The sequence below is a fragment of the Sorex fumeus genome, unplaced genomic scaffold (genome assembly GCF_029834395.1).
Source record: "Sorex fumeus unplaced genomic scaffold, SorFum_2.1 ptg000072l, whole genome shotgun sequence".
Taxonomy (NCBI): Eukaryota; Metazoa; Chordata; class Mammalia; order Eulipotyphla; family Soricidae; genus Sorex; species Sorex fumeus.
Genome location: NW_026606129.1, coordinates 7,054,335 through 7,069,515, shown reverse-complemented (window position 1 = coordinate 7,069,515; position 15,181 = coordinate 7,054,335). Strand labels below are relative to the sequence as shown.

Below are 15,181 nucleotides of genomic sequence, written 5' to 3'. Positions count from 1 at the left end.
GACCTCGATGTTCTACTCCTAGGGATCTAGCCTTAGAACACAACAACATTAAACAGAAGATTCGTGTACACCTATGTTCACTGCAGCTCTATTAAACAATAGCCAAGATTGGGACACAACCCAAATGCCCAATAGCAGACGAATGAAGAAACTGTGTATATGGACACTCTGGAACACTGCTCAGCTCTGAGGGAAGAAGAAATCCAACCTTTTGTTACAACTTGGAGAGAAATGAGGATGTAATTTTAGGCAAAATAAATGAGGAGAAGAGCAATTGTTGGATGGTCTCCATCATGTGTATAGAAAGAAATTATAGGAAGTGTACCCTTGGATTCTGGCACAGAACTGAAGTTACCCAGCTAGTAGGATCTGAGAGTCCCCTTGAGGACTAGGAGATAGGGCACAGAGGATATTAAGAAGACTTTAAGAACATTAAAAGGAAATCAGGGAACATTTTCAGGATGATTTTTCTTGTCACTAGTATAGTAATAGTAGGAATAAGCCTAGGTTTAGACCCAGTTTGTGTGATTTAATATTTGCTAAATCATGAAGTCCACATGATTGGTTCTGAGAAAATTAGCTACATATTTTAGGAAATTCTGTAAGATAATGAAGAAACCACCAAAAAGAAGGTAATATGAGCTTTTTCCTGGTTTTGTGCAATCACTTTGTCTCCATCTTAAGGAAGAAATTTGATCCCCTTCTTTCAAACAGTTGGTTACTCATGGATGATTGATGAAATATTTTGGGATTAAGTTGATTGTTATTTACAAGCAAAATATTCTGAAGATATTTTAGCCATAATGTAATTACCTAAGCCATAATATTAATATCAATAGAATACTGGGGCTAATCTATAAATTGTATTAACATTTTTTCATTATCTGATTTATGTCTTTTGTCTGGAATAGGACCCAGGACTAATTGCCACATGTATCTAATAATGTCTCCATCATCTGGAACCAGATATTTCTGGATCTCCATCATCTGGAACTAGTTCTTTCTCATGAACCAGACATGCTAGAATAGTAGTAGCTGGCTTCTTGCAAAAATGCCCCTCTGTTTGGATTGTTCTGCTTCCCTATGATGGGAATAAGGCTGTACAGTGTTTTCAAGAGGGCTTGGGAAGTGATGGTGTCTGATACATCCTGATCTGGTCCAGAGGTGGTTTGTGGGTGTGTCTCCCACATACCTAACTTTTGGCCGTTTACTTTCTTGGTAAACTCTGCACCAGGTTTTGGGGGTCTGGCCAAAGGCACAGCATAATTTTGGGGTATCTGAAAGTCTGACAGTGCCATCAGGCTGCTGATGCACTCGCCTCACAAGTACAGACTGACCTGCTGGCGGCACCATACCCCCAATGTTTCTATCAATATTTTCATGTGTGTAAATTATCTTCCAAATTGTAGACAATGACACAGATTAACTAATGCAAAAAGTTTGTGTCATTATTTCTTTGTGAGGACTTGCGCTATTTAGTCAGATACTGTCTTCCCAAATTCCACACCACTGTTTTCTTCCTCACCCTTTCTAGGGTGTCAAGGCTGAATCTTCAGTCTTGTTTATTCCACTCTGTACTGATATTTTTCCTCACACTTATCTCGCACCGGGTAATTTTAGGAGTCTACTCAACAATGAGAAGAGATGCTCAGAATGGGGATGAAAAGTTATTTCTGGAGTATTTGTGAGGTAGTTTCTAGAGGAATTAGGTTTCAATTAATGAACAGATCAACTTCATGAAGGAGATGGCTTTCGGGGACAAGGTGGCGGGGGTGGAGGGTGGGGGTGGGTATCAGCCTGTCCTTAGGATCTCAGAGATCCTCCAAATGAAGGAAGGTGAATTCACTCTCCCTTTCTGACACGGTTTATCTCTTGGCCCTAGATGTAAGAACCACTAGTTTTGGTCATTAGTTAATTTATTTTTATTGCTTTGAACATTAAAAAATAATTTCAATATTAAAGCACTGTGATTTTCATAGTTATTCCTAGTTGACTTTCTGGCTTACAATGTTGTAGCATCAATCCTGTCACAAGGATCAGTTTTCCTCCACCGATATCCCTGGGCTTCCCCAATCTCCTCCGCATAGCTCCTTGACAATCAGAATTTAGGCCACAAGTCCTGCATTTCTAGGCCTCCACCCTCACACTGACTTCACCTCCATGTTCTCACTTCTTCAACATGTGGAAGGCAGAACTGCCGACTGTTCAGCCCTGCAGCTGTGTGTGCTGGTTCTTAGCAATTTTACATCTAGCACATGGACCCTGTGTATGTGGAGAACCCTGGCTTATATTGCCACACTTGGGTTGATTTTATTCTCTTATCTTCATGTGGGGAGCATCAGGGACTGTCAGGACCATAATCCCCAAAGTTCTCCAGGGGAGCAGAGAGATTACCCTTATCTCGTGCTTTCTCCTGCTCAACTCTACCTGTCTCTTCTATGTAATTGATTCACTTATAATCATTAAAGATCTCAAGAAATAAATTTGTAATCTGAGATGTGGTTGGTGTGAAAAACTACAATAATTCCTTCAATGAATGGGGGTCCTTCCCTTGGGTCCCTTCTCTTTCCTCTTGGTCCCTCCCATTCCTAGTCAGATGCATGAATTTGGCCATCTGCAAAATTCTCTTCATTTTAATCACAAAAGCAACAAACCAGAGTCCCCAAAGATATATTTTTTCACTCCCTCACTACTCATCATTCAGTCCAAAGCTTTTCAACTGGGGGGTCACAATCCCCCCTGTAAGCCCCCAGGAAATTCCACAGGGCCTCCATGTGAACAGTGTAGTGGGTGACATGGCACAGAAGTGGAATCTACCAATTGGATAGGGATGAGGCGGGGGAAGGAAGCAAGGTCAAAAAGGGGCCACAGTCAGGAAAAGGTGGAAAAACACTGATTTAAGCAATAATTCAATTCTTTGGAATCGATAATGGGTCCAGTTTTGAAACAGTGAGTAAACACTATGTTTGGGTAAATATCAATCCAGCTACATATGAGACCTGAGCCGCCAGCACACTGGACTCTGCCAAGCCTGGCCATTGGAGACTCACCACTAAAATTAACATTGCATGAGACTCAGATGGCCAGTACACAGGATTGTCCCAAAGCTGGCTAACCGGAAACTCACTATTGAAATTAATGTTGCTTGAGACCCGGATGGCCTGTACCCTAGGTTCCCCCAGAGCCTGGCTAGTGGAGACTCACCATTGAAATTAACATTGCGTATGTACTTCAGCAGTTTCTTGCCCCCTGCATGCTCCATCTCTGGGCAGATGCCACGGTAGTCGGCGCACAGGTCCTTGTTCATGTGGTGCAGGGCGTGAGCCATGGCGTAGACTGCATCAATCACAAACTGGACTTTACCCTCCTGCTCGTAGTTGGAATCTTTTCCGATTCTTTCCTGTCCTGCACATTAAAATGAGAAACACACACACATATTGGCATGGAGTAGAATGCCTAAAACTGCATTTACTTTTTCCATACTTAAAGGAACCAATGCTTCCAGGCATAATGCTTCGAGGTGCTTCCCATATCTCCCCCTTTGTCTAGCAGATTGCATTGGTTCACTTTTGGACTCTTACTCTGAAGACAAGGACACTAACTTTGCAAACACTTCATGTAGCATGCTACTGAGGAACACAAATGCTGGTTTTTTGTCTTTTGTATAGGGGTTTTATTATTGTTTAGTTTTAGGGCCACATCTGGGGGTGCTCAGAGATGACTCCTGAGTCTGCGCTCAGGGATCGTTCGTGGAGGGATTCAGAGGACTATATAGGGCTTTGGGATTTGAACCTGGGTACAAAGCAAGTGCACTTCTGGCCATGGACCACAAGTAATGCCAGGAATCAGACCTGGGTCAGCAATGTGCAAGTACTATCTTACCTACTGTACTATGTCTGAGGCCTCCAAACAGCTTTTACAGGAAACCAATACCTGATTTAAAATATCCTCAAAAACCAGGGCTCATGGTGATTAGAAGATCACAATCACCTTCACTATCATCCTGTTGTTCGTCAATTGTCTCGAGGAGGCACCAGTAACGTCTCCTTTCTAGCCCTGAGATTTTAAAAGAGCCATTTCAATACTCTTTTGGGGTTAAGAGAATGAGACCCATCATTGTTACTGGTATTTGGCATATTGAGTACAACACGGGAAGTTTGCCAGACTACGCCATGCAGGCAGGATACTTTTGCTAGCCTGCCAGTTTCTCCGAAGGAAAACTGAGATAATAAGAAGTCATATGGCCGCAAATGCGGCCATGTGCTTCCAGGAACTGGGTTTTATAGTCTCTCCGTGCTGGCCATTGATGGGACCAGCCTGGCGCTGGTGGCAGCTGGTGAGTGTGACTCCTACCTACTGGAAGATGGGGGGTCTGGATGGGGAAGGCCCAGTCCCAATCCGAGCAGGCTTGTAGATCTCAGCCCTGGGACCAGCATGCCTGGGTTCCTCTGCCTGTTCTTTCATGCATGAGGCTTGTTGGGACATGTGTAGAGTGGCCCCAGCATGGCCGTGGCTGGCTCCGGAGGTCCTCAGCTGCTGAGGCTCTGCTTTGGGGGGGGGGAGAGAAACTCAATCCGCCCCCCTCCCAGGGGCTCTGGTAAGGACAGCCAGGTGCCAGGGCAGGAGACTCTGATGATTAGAAGCTGGGATGTATATTCAAGTCTAGCAAACTCACTTCTTGTAGAAAGGCACTTGGTCAAGTGGAATACAATTAAAAACAAGTTCAATTCCACTTCTGAACTCATTCCCTTCTCCTTGCACCTACCACATCTAAGGCTTGCTGTCTCAATTGCTGTCATTTCTGGGAATCCCAGGTTTAGGACAGAAGCATAGTCACTTTTCTTCTTTCCTCCCTCTGTTTTTCACTTACACACATCTATGGATTCTCCAAATTCTAGCTGTTCTGCTTCTGCGACATTGAACAGTTCCAGTCACACCAGTTCTGCCCTGATATCATCTAAGAAGGCGATGCTAGAACATCTGTCCAGTCATTCTTCTATACTAATAATCTCACCCCTGCGCTCCAAATTAGAAGCTCTCCTTCAGCTCCAAAATGCATCCTTTTCTTTGACAACAGAGAGTGTTCTTCTTGTTGCCCATCTGCCTACAAAGAACTGAGAGTGATGCAGTGCTCTCTGCATCCTTAGGAGTGTTACACACATTACTGCATCTTACTTTATTATGCAAGTAGCATTTATCCTCCTCATACCGGTGGGAGGCCGAAGCGCCATCATCTTCCACTCCATCACCTTCCCAAGGGCACTTACAGGCAGAGCATGGAGGTCATCATAGACTTGTCAGACCCCAAAGCCCACGTTGTTCTCACTGCATTGGCTCTACTCCATCCTCCACTTTTTTTATTCCAGAGTAACACAATTATTATTTCACCCCTGAATACAATAGAAGTTCTAATGAAAAGTCTGTCATTGTTCACCTTCTTTCCTTGTCAGGAACATCCTTGTTCTTCCTTGTTCTTGTTCATCTGAACTTAATTCTCTCTCCATTGCACAATTCAATAGCTGTCTACAGTTAGTCCCTCAATCATGAGGAAAGATTTCTGTAAAATTAATCTTCTATTTTAATGCTTTTTCAGTTGATAGCCTATGTGTCTTTTCCCTCCTCAAAACCTCTGCTCTAAATACAGTTTCTAGTAGCTTCTGAATAACACCTGTACTGAAGTTTTCACACACTAAGGACCTAATCCCAGAAATTCTTTTTTAGACCATTTGTCCCTCCCAGATGAATCATTATCTGCATATAGCATTTTACTTTCACCGCAATATTTTGAAAATTGTTTTTAAGGTACATTTGTGGAGCAAATAAACAAGAGGAATTCCACAACTACAGTCCCTTTCTAAACAAAAAGAGGTCCCTACAGTCACAGCATTAATTTTTTAGATTCTATCACCAAGAGTCTTTTGGAGAATATTTAATATATTGAAGAAAAATCTCCACTAAAATGTGCAGTATTTCCCAAATTCCCATGCATTTGATTCTTCTCCTTAAAGGAACATAAGAGCCCACTGTATTTTATCCATTTTCTGTTTAAATAACAGACAGCCTCTACTCACTATTTCCCCCTGCATCCAAAGTGCATAGAGTAGGAATTTAAATATAAAATTTGTCACAAATTCATACTGCTACTCCCAGTGTAAATTCAAGAGCACAGGGATTTTTTGTTTGTTTTCTTAGCCCCCACATTCTGCCATCTCTGTTGTCTTGCTCTCATGGGGGAAAGTCCTGATTCAAAATGATATCGTTATGTTCTTTGTTTGCTAGATTCCTAAAAATACAGACCCACATCTGAGACGAACCAACATGCCTAATGTGTCGACTTAAAAGTATAGTGTACGGAACAGCCTTCTGCAAAACAAAACAAAAAAAACCAAAACCCAACCTTTTCAATTTTTGTCTGAATATTTGGTTTTGATTCTGAGGAGTGTGGTTGCTTTAAGCAAAAATTCATATGTATTTTTTGCTAACCCATGGAAAATTCCCTTCTACTGGGATTAACTTTTTTGATTTCCCTCCAGGCAAAAATTCTCCACAACCTCACTAACAGAGCATGCTCTAAAACTGGGATTTTGTCAATCAGCTCTGTGGGAAATTCGGTTGCAACATATTTTTTATTTGCACCATTCTCATGGAGAGGTTGAACACCTTTGGATATGGTTAAGAGCCACTGTATTTCTTTTAGTTGCAAGTTGTTTATAATTCAGTATTATTATTTTTAAAGGTAGTGATTTTCTTTTCCATTTAGAAGAGATTTTATAAATTAGAAATATCAATTCTGACATTAGTTGTAAATATTTTTTCCCTGTTTGGCACTTTGTTCCCTTTTCTACGTATATATTTTCCAAATACATTTTATTACATTATGATTACTTATAATTTTTTATTATTGCTTCTGGATTTTGGGCCAGTGTTAAGCAGAATGTTTATATTCTCAGAATTTTATTAAATTATAGTATGTAATATTATTAGAATTTTTTCCATCTGTTTTCTTCTAGCACTTATCAATTTAATTTTGTAATTAGATTTTTGATCCCCTGACAATACATTCTGGTGTTGTGAGGAACAAATTAATATTTTGTCTTGTGTCTATATAGCAAGTCTGTAGTCTTCTCACATGAAAAGTTCATTCCTCCCTACTTTTGAAAAGTTGCCCTAATTATAAACTAAATTTACATACATCGTTAGGTATGTTTTTGAGTTTATTTTTGAATCTGTTCCACAGTTTGATTTGTCAATTTATGCCATCCATACAGTTACAACCATAAAGACTCCCTAATATATTTTAATAGCTGGTAGAATTAGTGCCTCTTCTGTCATAATTGCTTATTTTATTCATTTTTTCCCGTTTGTTCAGTGTGTGTGTGTGTGTGTGTGTGTGTGTGTGTGTATGTGTGTGTGTGTGTGAGAGAGAGAGAGAGAGACAGATAGAGACAGAGAGAGAGACAGAGAGAGAGAGATGTGAGATGAAACTACCAACCATTCGGCCAGCTAATGGGGAGCCTACATCATAGTTCAGGAACCGCATCTGGTACCCTTTTCAATAGTCTCAGCTGAACACAAATATGTAGGAAGATGGCCTTCTACATTGTTTCTTCCCATTGTGACCAGGTCAATGACGCTGCTAAAGTAACACTTTCGTGTCTTTCTTTCCTAGGTCCCAAGTGCTTCCTGGACAGAATCATATGCCATTTAGTCCTACTATCATTAGCAAAGACTTCCTGGCTATTTCCTCACTTGCGTTTGGTAGTGCACACAAAAGTTATTTTTGTTTTGTTGCCATGGCAAGGCTAGTTTACCATTTTCAACTTCCATCCTGAAAATTTTTAAACAGAGAGCAAAATGGAAGAACTTTACAGTGAACCCAACCACTAGGTTCTTTCATGAGCATTTTATTATACTTAGTTTATAAGGCAATTTATTTTCTAATATTAATTTTATAACCTGCTACTTTAAAAATTCCTCTCATTTTTATAGTACTAAGAAAAGGCAATCTTGAGAGAAGTATGGCCATTATAAAATATGCACTATGAAATGGGTTGAGGGTAATAATTGAGGAGAACAGTTTCTAAACTATAATGTCTTTTAAAATGGCAGACTTTTAAAATTCTATCCCAGAAAGAATACCTTGAAAAAGTATTTCAATATTTTAAATAATGGAATATGTTATTATTTGCAGCACATTACTGGTTTTTATCCTACTCTTGGAGTCACAAGCAAAGTTAGCATGTCTGATTCTGAAATAATAAAAGTATACATTTGTCTTGGGGGCTGCTACCAAGACTAGGAAGTGTAACCCTGCATTGAGAGAACAGAAAGTGACAACTTCACGGGCACTCAACCACCATTTTCCCTAGTGTGGCATCCAGCCAGACTCTCTTGAGTCTTTCTCTGCAGGTGCCAGGTGTGGGCACCCCACACGCAGGCTGGCTGCGTGCAAGCCAAATGCCCTACCTGCTGTGCTATCATTCAAGTCCTCCTCCCAAAAAGTGACTATTAAATATTAAACTATGAAAGGGATGCTGAGGAGTCACTGCATTCGGGGGTTCTCTGGCTACACCACTTCTTATTGATGCCCACTTCTCAACTTTCTACAGGATTTGCACTGAACATTCTTCCCTCAAAGACGTGAAAAACATCTTCAAAAAAATTTGAGTGTGGGGGCGGGAGGGCGGCTTCCCAAAAGACACTCTAGGCCACGCTAGGGGAACAGTCAGTGTGCAGTTGGGCAGCTCATGCTAGCCCATCACTGCTGGGGCCACTGGACCATGCCTCGTGTTGCTGAGGAGACAATAAATAGCTTGGGGTCCTACTCTGGGCCTTGTGCCTGGCCAGTATGTGATCCAGAGAATGGCGCTACTTCCCTGGCCCTACTAAATATTATTAATGTAAAGGGAAGTAGGGTGAAAGTATGTTCACAGAGTGCTCAGTGAGCAGCCTGCTGTTATCCTCTCTGATGAATCAAGATGTGCTTACGTGGCTTCTATGGAGTGCACCCTGGCCATCCTGGGTCCCAGGAAAGAGTCTGAGGTTGGAATCAAAGAACTCAGATGCGTCAGCTTTCACATTCTCTGCACCCCAGACTCTTCCTGTCTCAAGTTCCCAATTTTCTGCTTGACTGATACTTGACCCTCAAAAGTCCAGTATCCATCTTCAAAACTGCCTATGTCTGCCACTGACCCTTGAATCCACTGCAGCTGCAGGAAAAAAGAATGACCCATAAATTCTTCCACCAAGGGGATTTCCAAGGTCCACTCTGCTGGTAAGTTTTGCTCTTTGAAATTCAGGGTTCAGGGCAGATTTCTCAGAATATTTGACATAAGCACTAATGCCCATGAAGCATAAACATTCATAAATAACTATTAGGAGAAAGCATAGACAAAAGAAGTTGCAGATTTGCTATACTGTATATAATAGAGAAAAGACAGAATAAATGTGGGGTTAGAATGTGAAATGACAATTTGATTGTGAATTCTTCGGGTTGGAAACCGCTGTCCATTTTCTCACCTCTCCACCCAATCCTGGGACTGACTGGGAAAGCCAGTGCTCAAATTGAATTCTAGTCAATAAGGTCCAAGAGAAGGCAGAGACAAACACTCCTGCTCCCAGGACAAACCAGGACAGAGAGATGGGAGCAGGGCAGCAAGAGAGAATGCCATAATCTTTGCTGGAGGAGATGGGCAAGCCTGGATCTGCCCTGGCTCGCTGTAGGCCAAAGGCTGCCATGTAAGAATCAGCGCATTTCATTCCAGTTTCAACTATTCATGGAGGTGATTTGCCTGGAGAAAGCTAGTGTGCCTGTGCTGATTGCATTTTAAAACTCTGCATTGCAAATTTTATTTTACTGAATGTAATGCCTCAAACTTTAATATTTCTTGAGGTCAAAGTGCTCACCAGGAGACAATGCGTGTGCCTGTCGCAAATAATAGATGCCCTGGTGGACAGGCGTGAGCATGTCAAGGCTTACTGTAATAAATCTTTGAGGCCGTCCAGGGGGGCCCTGATGACTTTCCTCCTCACCACCCGCGTTTGGGGTGGGCCTGAGCCATGGGGCAGATGGTGGAGGAAGCGAGGGCCAAGCCAGTTGATTAATCAGATGCCCTTTATTCCATTCTCCCCTTGCGCCGGCCCCAGTCTCTCTGAGCCCCCCATTCTAGTCTCCACTGCTCTTCATTCCCATCTCCTCCTGTCTCTCCCACTCATATCTCCATGCTCCATCTCGCAGCCTGGGCTCTTCACGTGCCTGCTCCTTCTATATCCTTCTCTCTCTCTGTCCCCCTTGCTAGCCTCTCTGTGGTCTATCTTGCCGCCCAGCTCTCTCCTCTCTCCAGCTCTTTTCCTCTCCAACTCCCCAGCACTCTTGGCTGACACTGCACCCAGTCAGGTAGCAAAATCAACCTAAGAAAGCCCTTCCTGAGGGCCCACCGGGTTCAAAGGAAACACCATTTAAGAGGTGTTCCAAAGCCCTTCCTGACTGCCCAAGGGCAAAATACCCCTTAAGGTGCTTTTCTCTTTTCCTTAGGCTAATAACTCTATCAACATCTTAATACTAGTTATTTTTGTATGGACATAGTAAGAGATAACGTTGAGGCTTCTAGTGCAGCTCTCCTGGGAACAGCTTGCCACAGACTCAGACTATAGCACTCAGGCCAGAATAATCATTCCTAACCCTAGCAGGGTCCAAATCTAGTTATTACTTTTTGGATCATGATAGCATTTGTACATGCCCAAGCTCTTAACATATAGTTAAGCATTATGGTGCTTTGACCAGGCCCATCTCGTTGCCAGCGTAGCACATAGCTTACCGCTTGCCCTGGTTCCATCCAGTCCCTCCTCAGGACCCTGCTTTTGGGGGCGCTAAGGCTAAGGAAATAAAGGCGCTAAGGAAGTAAAGGCAGCTGAGGCTTAGGTGAGAGAATAGATGCCCAGGAGAAAAATACCACTGAGAGATACATTACAAATGCATAGCATATGCTGTCTTCTTGTGTCCATACAAAAAGGACACTGCTCTGAGTAAACTATGCAAAGGACTTAGGGAGAAGAGAAAAACAATATTTACAAGTCAAAAGAGCACAAAGAAAGAAGTTACAAATAAACACAGAGGAATAGGAGCACTGTGATGAGAGCAACTCAATGGACCTAAACTACCTGAGACTATGCAGGAAGGACAAAACAGTGTTATCCTACAGCTTACTATGAAGGATTCAGACTCCTGACACTATGAAATAGCTCAATTTGGTAAAGAGGAGGCAAGGGAGAGTAGGGTGCTGTTTTGGGGGCGGGACATAGGGTTTCTTCGGGTTCTTGTCTATTATCCTAGGATCAGAAGGACATATTTTCTGGGACCTCATCAGTTCTGGAGGACATATTCTCTGGGTCCTCATCTGTTCTGGAAAACCTGGCGCCAGGAGAAGACTTGGAAGAACTAAACCCTCTGGAGGTGAAAATCACGTGGATGCCCTTTGGGCAAATTTGGGAATTCCCAGTGTGACCGTGGTGAGTGAGGTGTGCACCCGTGTGAAAGAAGGACCGGACTGAGCGAGTGCAGGAGTGTGATCTGTGCGTGTGTCCTTAGTGTGTGTATTTGTCTTATTATCTTTCTCCTAATTCTTTTTATTAAGATTGTTTAATAAGGGTCAGAATCAATTGACCCCAAAAACTGTAATTCTTGACCACTTCTCTGAGATTCACAGGAAAGCTTGGGATCTGGGCTTGATGATCAAGAAAGGTAAGTTTGACACTTATTGTTCATGAGAATAACCTTCCTTTGGTGTGGATTTGCCCCCACGAGGTTCCTTCTCTCTAAACCTTGTGGCTTGGATAAAGGAGGTAATCTGGAAAATCTGCTGTGAAGGTATGCTCCCTTGGAAATCTCTATGGGGTATGGGGGAGGAATATGATAACCTCTGTGTGAATGTGTGCGTGCATGAGCACCCTGATAGGTCCTCCTATCGGGCATGATTTTGCAGTTCCACTCTTAAAGTCCCTCTAAAGTCACGGAGCTCGAGTGGGCTGCCTGCGATTCCACGGAGAACATACGGTCAAGGGTGGCACTGGCATAGCTGCCAGTCGCAAGTCACAATGCTGAACCACTCTTGCCAAGTTCTCCACCGACCAGGAAGCATCTGAATGGTCTCTGAAAAGAGGCACTCCTCCTTTGACTGTTTTGCATCACTGTCCACTATGGGAGGGACGGGAGGAAATCCACTAGTGAGAAGACTCTGGGAAACTAAGGCAGACCAATTTCCAGGCAGAAAATCCTTCCCCCCCCCCCCCCCCCCCAGTCTCAGTCTAACCAGAAGATCAGCTAGAGGTCAATTGAAATGCTAACGAAGGCAGTCCAGATGTAAAGCAGAAAGAAAAAGGGGGGGGGGGAGGGTAAATGGTTGGAAGAAGAGCAGCAAGCCAGCAAAAAGCCAGGAAGAGGTAACAAGCTAAGAAAGGCAGAACTGTTTTTTTAAGGAGCAGAGTTTTAAAGACCACAGCACTAGGTTCGGCTCGGGCACACAGCTGTGAGTCTGCACAATGCCAGGCCCGCCCAGGTGGAGATGGTCCAAATCCAGTGAGCCTCTGAATAAAAGCCAATTTACAGGGGGTTAGAGTCCCCTCAGAAGAGGCCAAAGTGATAGACCTGGAGAAAGGTTTTGCCAAGAAACCGTCCTTTTTCATAGATTATTGCTTGCAATTAGAAAACCATCGGAGGAGCTTCCAACTAGGTAGTTTTAGATAAGGAGTATCTTGTTGGCCTCTGTAACACCATGTGGCCTGAGTATAGTGGGGAAAGATAGCCAGTGAATGGCAGTTTGCATTACCAGATCATTTTTGAAGTCAGATCTTTGCAGGTAACAAAAGAACTAGGAGTATCAAAGCAGAGGAGGCAGGAAAATGCAAGATCTTATGATTAACTGTTTGACATCAGAAACAAAGAAGTGTGTCACTAAGGCAGCCTATCCTCATGTCTGATAAGAAGATACTAGCTCCCTGCCTCAGAATTAGCCTTGGCAAAAATATGGCAACATCTTTGTCATAGTTTATTTTGCCCGCTTACATCAACAAAAGCACTTTCTTGACCCATTTTTAACAGGCAGGAGACTGGCTGGCCAGGTTGGGAAATGGGGAGCAGTGTTCCCAATTGGCTGATAAAGTTCCTTTGCCCTGGGACTGTCCCTTCCTTTCTCAGCCCATCAGTTTCTCCCTGCCATTTTTTTTAAGGGTCAGATTGATCGATCAACTGCAGATGTGTGCACATGTACGTGTGGTGTTTTAGTCAGTTTATTGTCTGTCTGTCTGTCTGTCTGTCTGTCTGTCTGTCTGTCTATGTGGAAAACTCAAGTGTTGGAACCAGGCTGAAATCAGAAGTAGAAATTCTAGAGAAGTTAGTGATGTGAAACCCAGTGATTTAAGAAATGCAGCTGCTTTTGGAACCTGTTAGACAAGGGTTAAATGAAGATCTCTTATCAAAAGGTTGAGCCTACAAAGAAAGCAGAATTCTCAATCTAAATTTCTTGTTAGAATAATATTAATGATTATATGATTAACGGGCTGGAGCGATAGCACAGCGGTAGGGTGTTTGCCTTGCACGCAGCCAACATGGCCGACCCGAGTTCTATTCCTCCGCCCCTCTCAGAGAGCCCGGCAAGCTACCGAGAGTATCTTGCCTGCACGGCAGAGCCTGGCAAGCTCCCCGTGACGTATTCGATATGCCGAACACAGTAACAACAAAGTCTCCAATGGAGACGTTACTGGGCCCGCTCGAGCAAATCGATGATCAACGGGAGAGCCTTTACTTTACTTTACTTTACTTTATGTGATTAACAGTTGAAATCCTTTTGAACTTAAGAATCTGTACTATCTAGAAGAGCTTTGGAACTAGAGCCTGAAACTAAAGTGAAATAAAGTTCAGAGAATGCAAGGATTTATCTTACAAGCCTCAGCCAATTGTAATAAGGAATTTAGCTGTTTTACAAACAACAGAGGTACAGAAGTCATCAAAATAAACAAATTTTTCTTATGGTTCCATAAACATTGACAGTCCAAGTGTTATTTTCTATGATAATATCAACGTTTGGCAAAAACTCAAAAGGTTTTTTTCTGTGTCTGAAAGCATGTTTGTATTCTTGTGGAATTGTTAAAAGTATCTGGTGTAGAATGCTCATGATTTTAAATAACTAAGGTACAAAAACCATTGAAATTAAGCCAAAGAAGGTTTTATCATGTTTATAAAATTGATTGTTCATAGGTCTTATGCTGTTATGTTAATGTACATATTTGTATCTGCATTGGATTAAAATATTTGACCTAGAAGGAGTTAAAATAATTATGACACATGAAAACATATTCAAAAAGTAATGGTTTAGTTTAAACATGAGTTTCTAGAATTATAAAATTGGTTGCAAAACTTGTCCTACCAGTGCTCTATGTGATCTCTGATACTCTTGGTAACTAAAATTTCTAGAACTACTAAGAGTTATAAAATGGTTTAATCACAGATTCCAGCTTGCTGTAATAGTTTCTGAGAATGGAGAATTTCATGGAAAATGTGAGAAATTTTACTAACTATATTGTTAATCCGCTGGCTGTAGCACGCACAGGAACGGGAGCGGACAGTGTGTCGTTCCCCCCCCTACCCCCACAGGAAGCACGGCTCCTGCGGGACAGAGCAGGGCGGTCCGCGGGCATAGGTCGGGTCCAGGAGCGAGACCAGACCCGTGCACACACCCGTCTTCTCCGACCGCGCACACACGGGCCCATCTGAGCTCCGGCAACCCCCCACGTCTGGGGGGGAATGATGGCGGAAGCCCCTCCCCACCGCAGGGCGGCGGGGAAGGGCAGGCTCTGCAACGGTGGCTGACAGCGCAGGTAGAGGAGGAGCAGCAGCTGGGGGATCCGGTACCCCAAAGGCACCCTCTCGGATTGCTAGAGAAGTTTTCTCCGCCGAGGGGGTGCCGCCCCCCGACCTAGGCCGGCGGTGATCCGCAAGGGGGCGACGGCAAGGCAACCCCGTTTGACAAACAACCACCAGCTCAACCTCCAGAGAGGAACACCACCGAACGAGGAGAGCCCAAGAAGGGCAGGACCGCGTGGCCAGGTGACGGGGAAATGGCACCACCGGCTCGGCCTCAGGCACCTGACAGGACGACCTGGAGCGCTCCAGGGGCACCACTGAGGA

At 43.3% G+C, this 15,181-nt stretch overlaps 1 protein-coding gene across 3 annotated transcripts in view; it reads right to left on the bottom strand.

Annotated features, from left to right (window-relative positions):
• GRM7 (glutamate metabotropic receptor 7) overlaps positions 1–15,181 on the bottom strand; it is a 931,188-nt gene that overhangs the window by 264,578 nt on the left and 651,429 nt on the right. For all 3 annotated transcript variants that reach the window (XM_056129060.1, XM_056129058.1, XM_056129059.1), the window contains exon 6: positions 3,205–3,405. In XM_056129060.1, the coding sequence (XP_055985035.1) occupies positions 3,205–3,405 (201 nt within the window). The remainder of the gene's footprint in view (positions 1–3,204; positions 3,406–15,181) is intronic.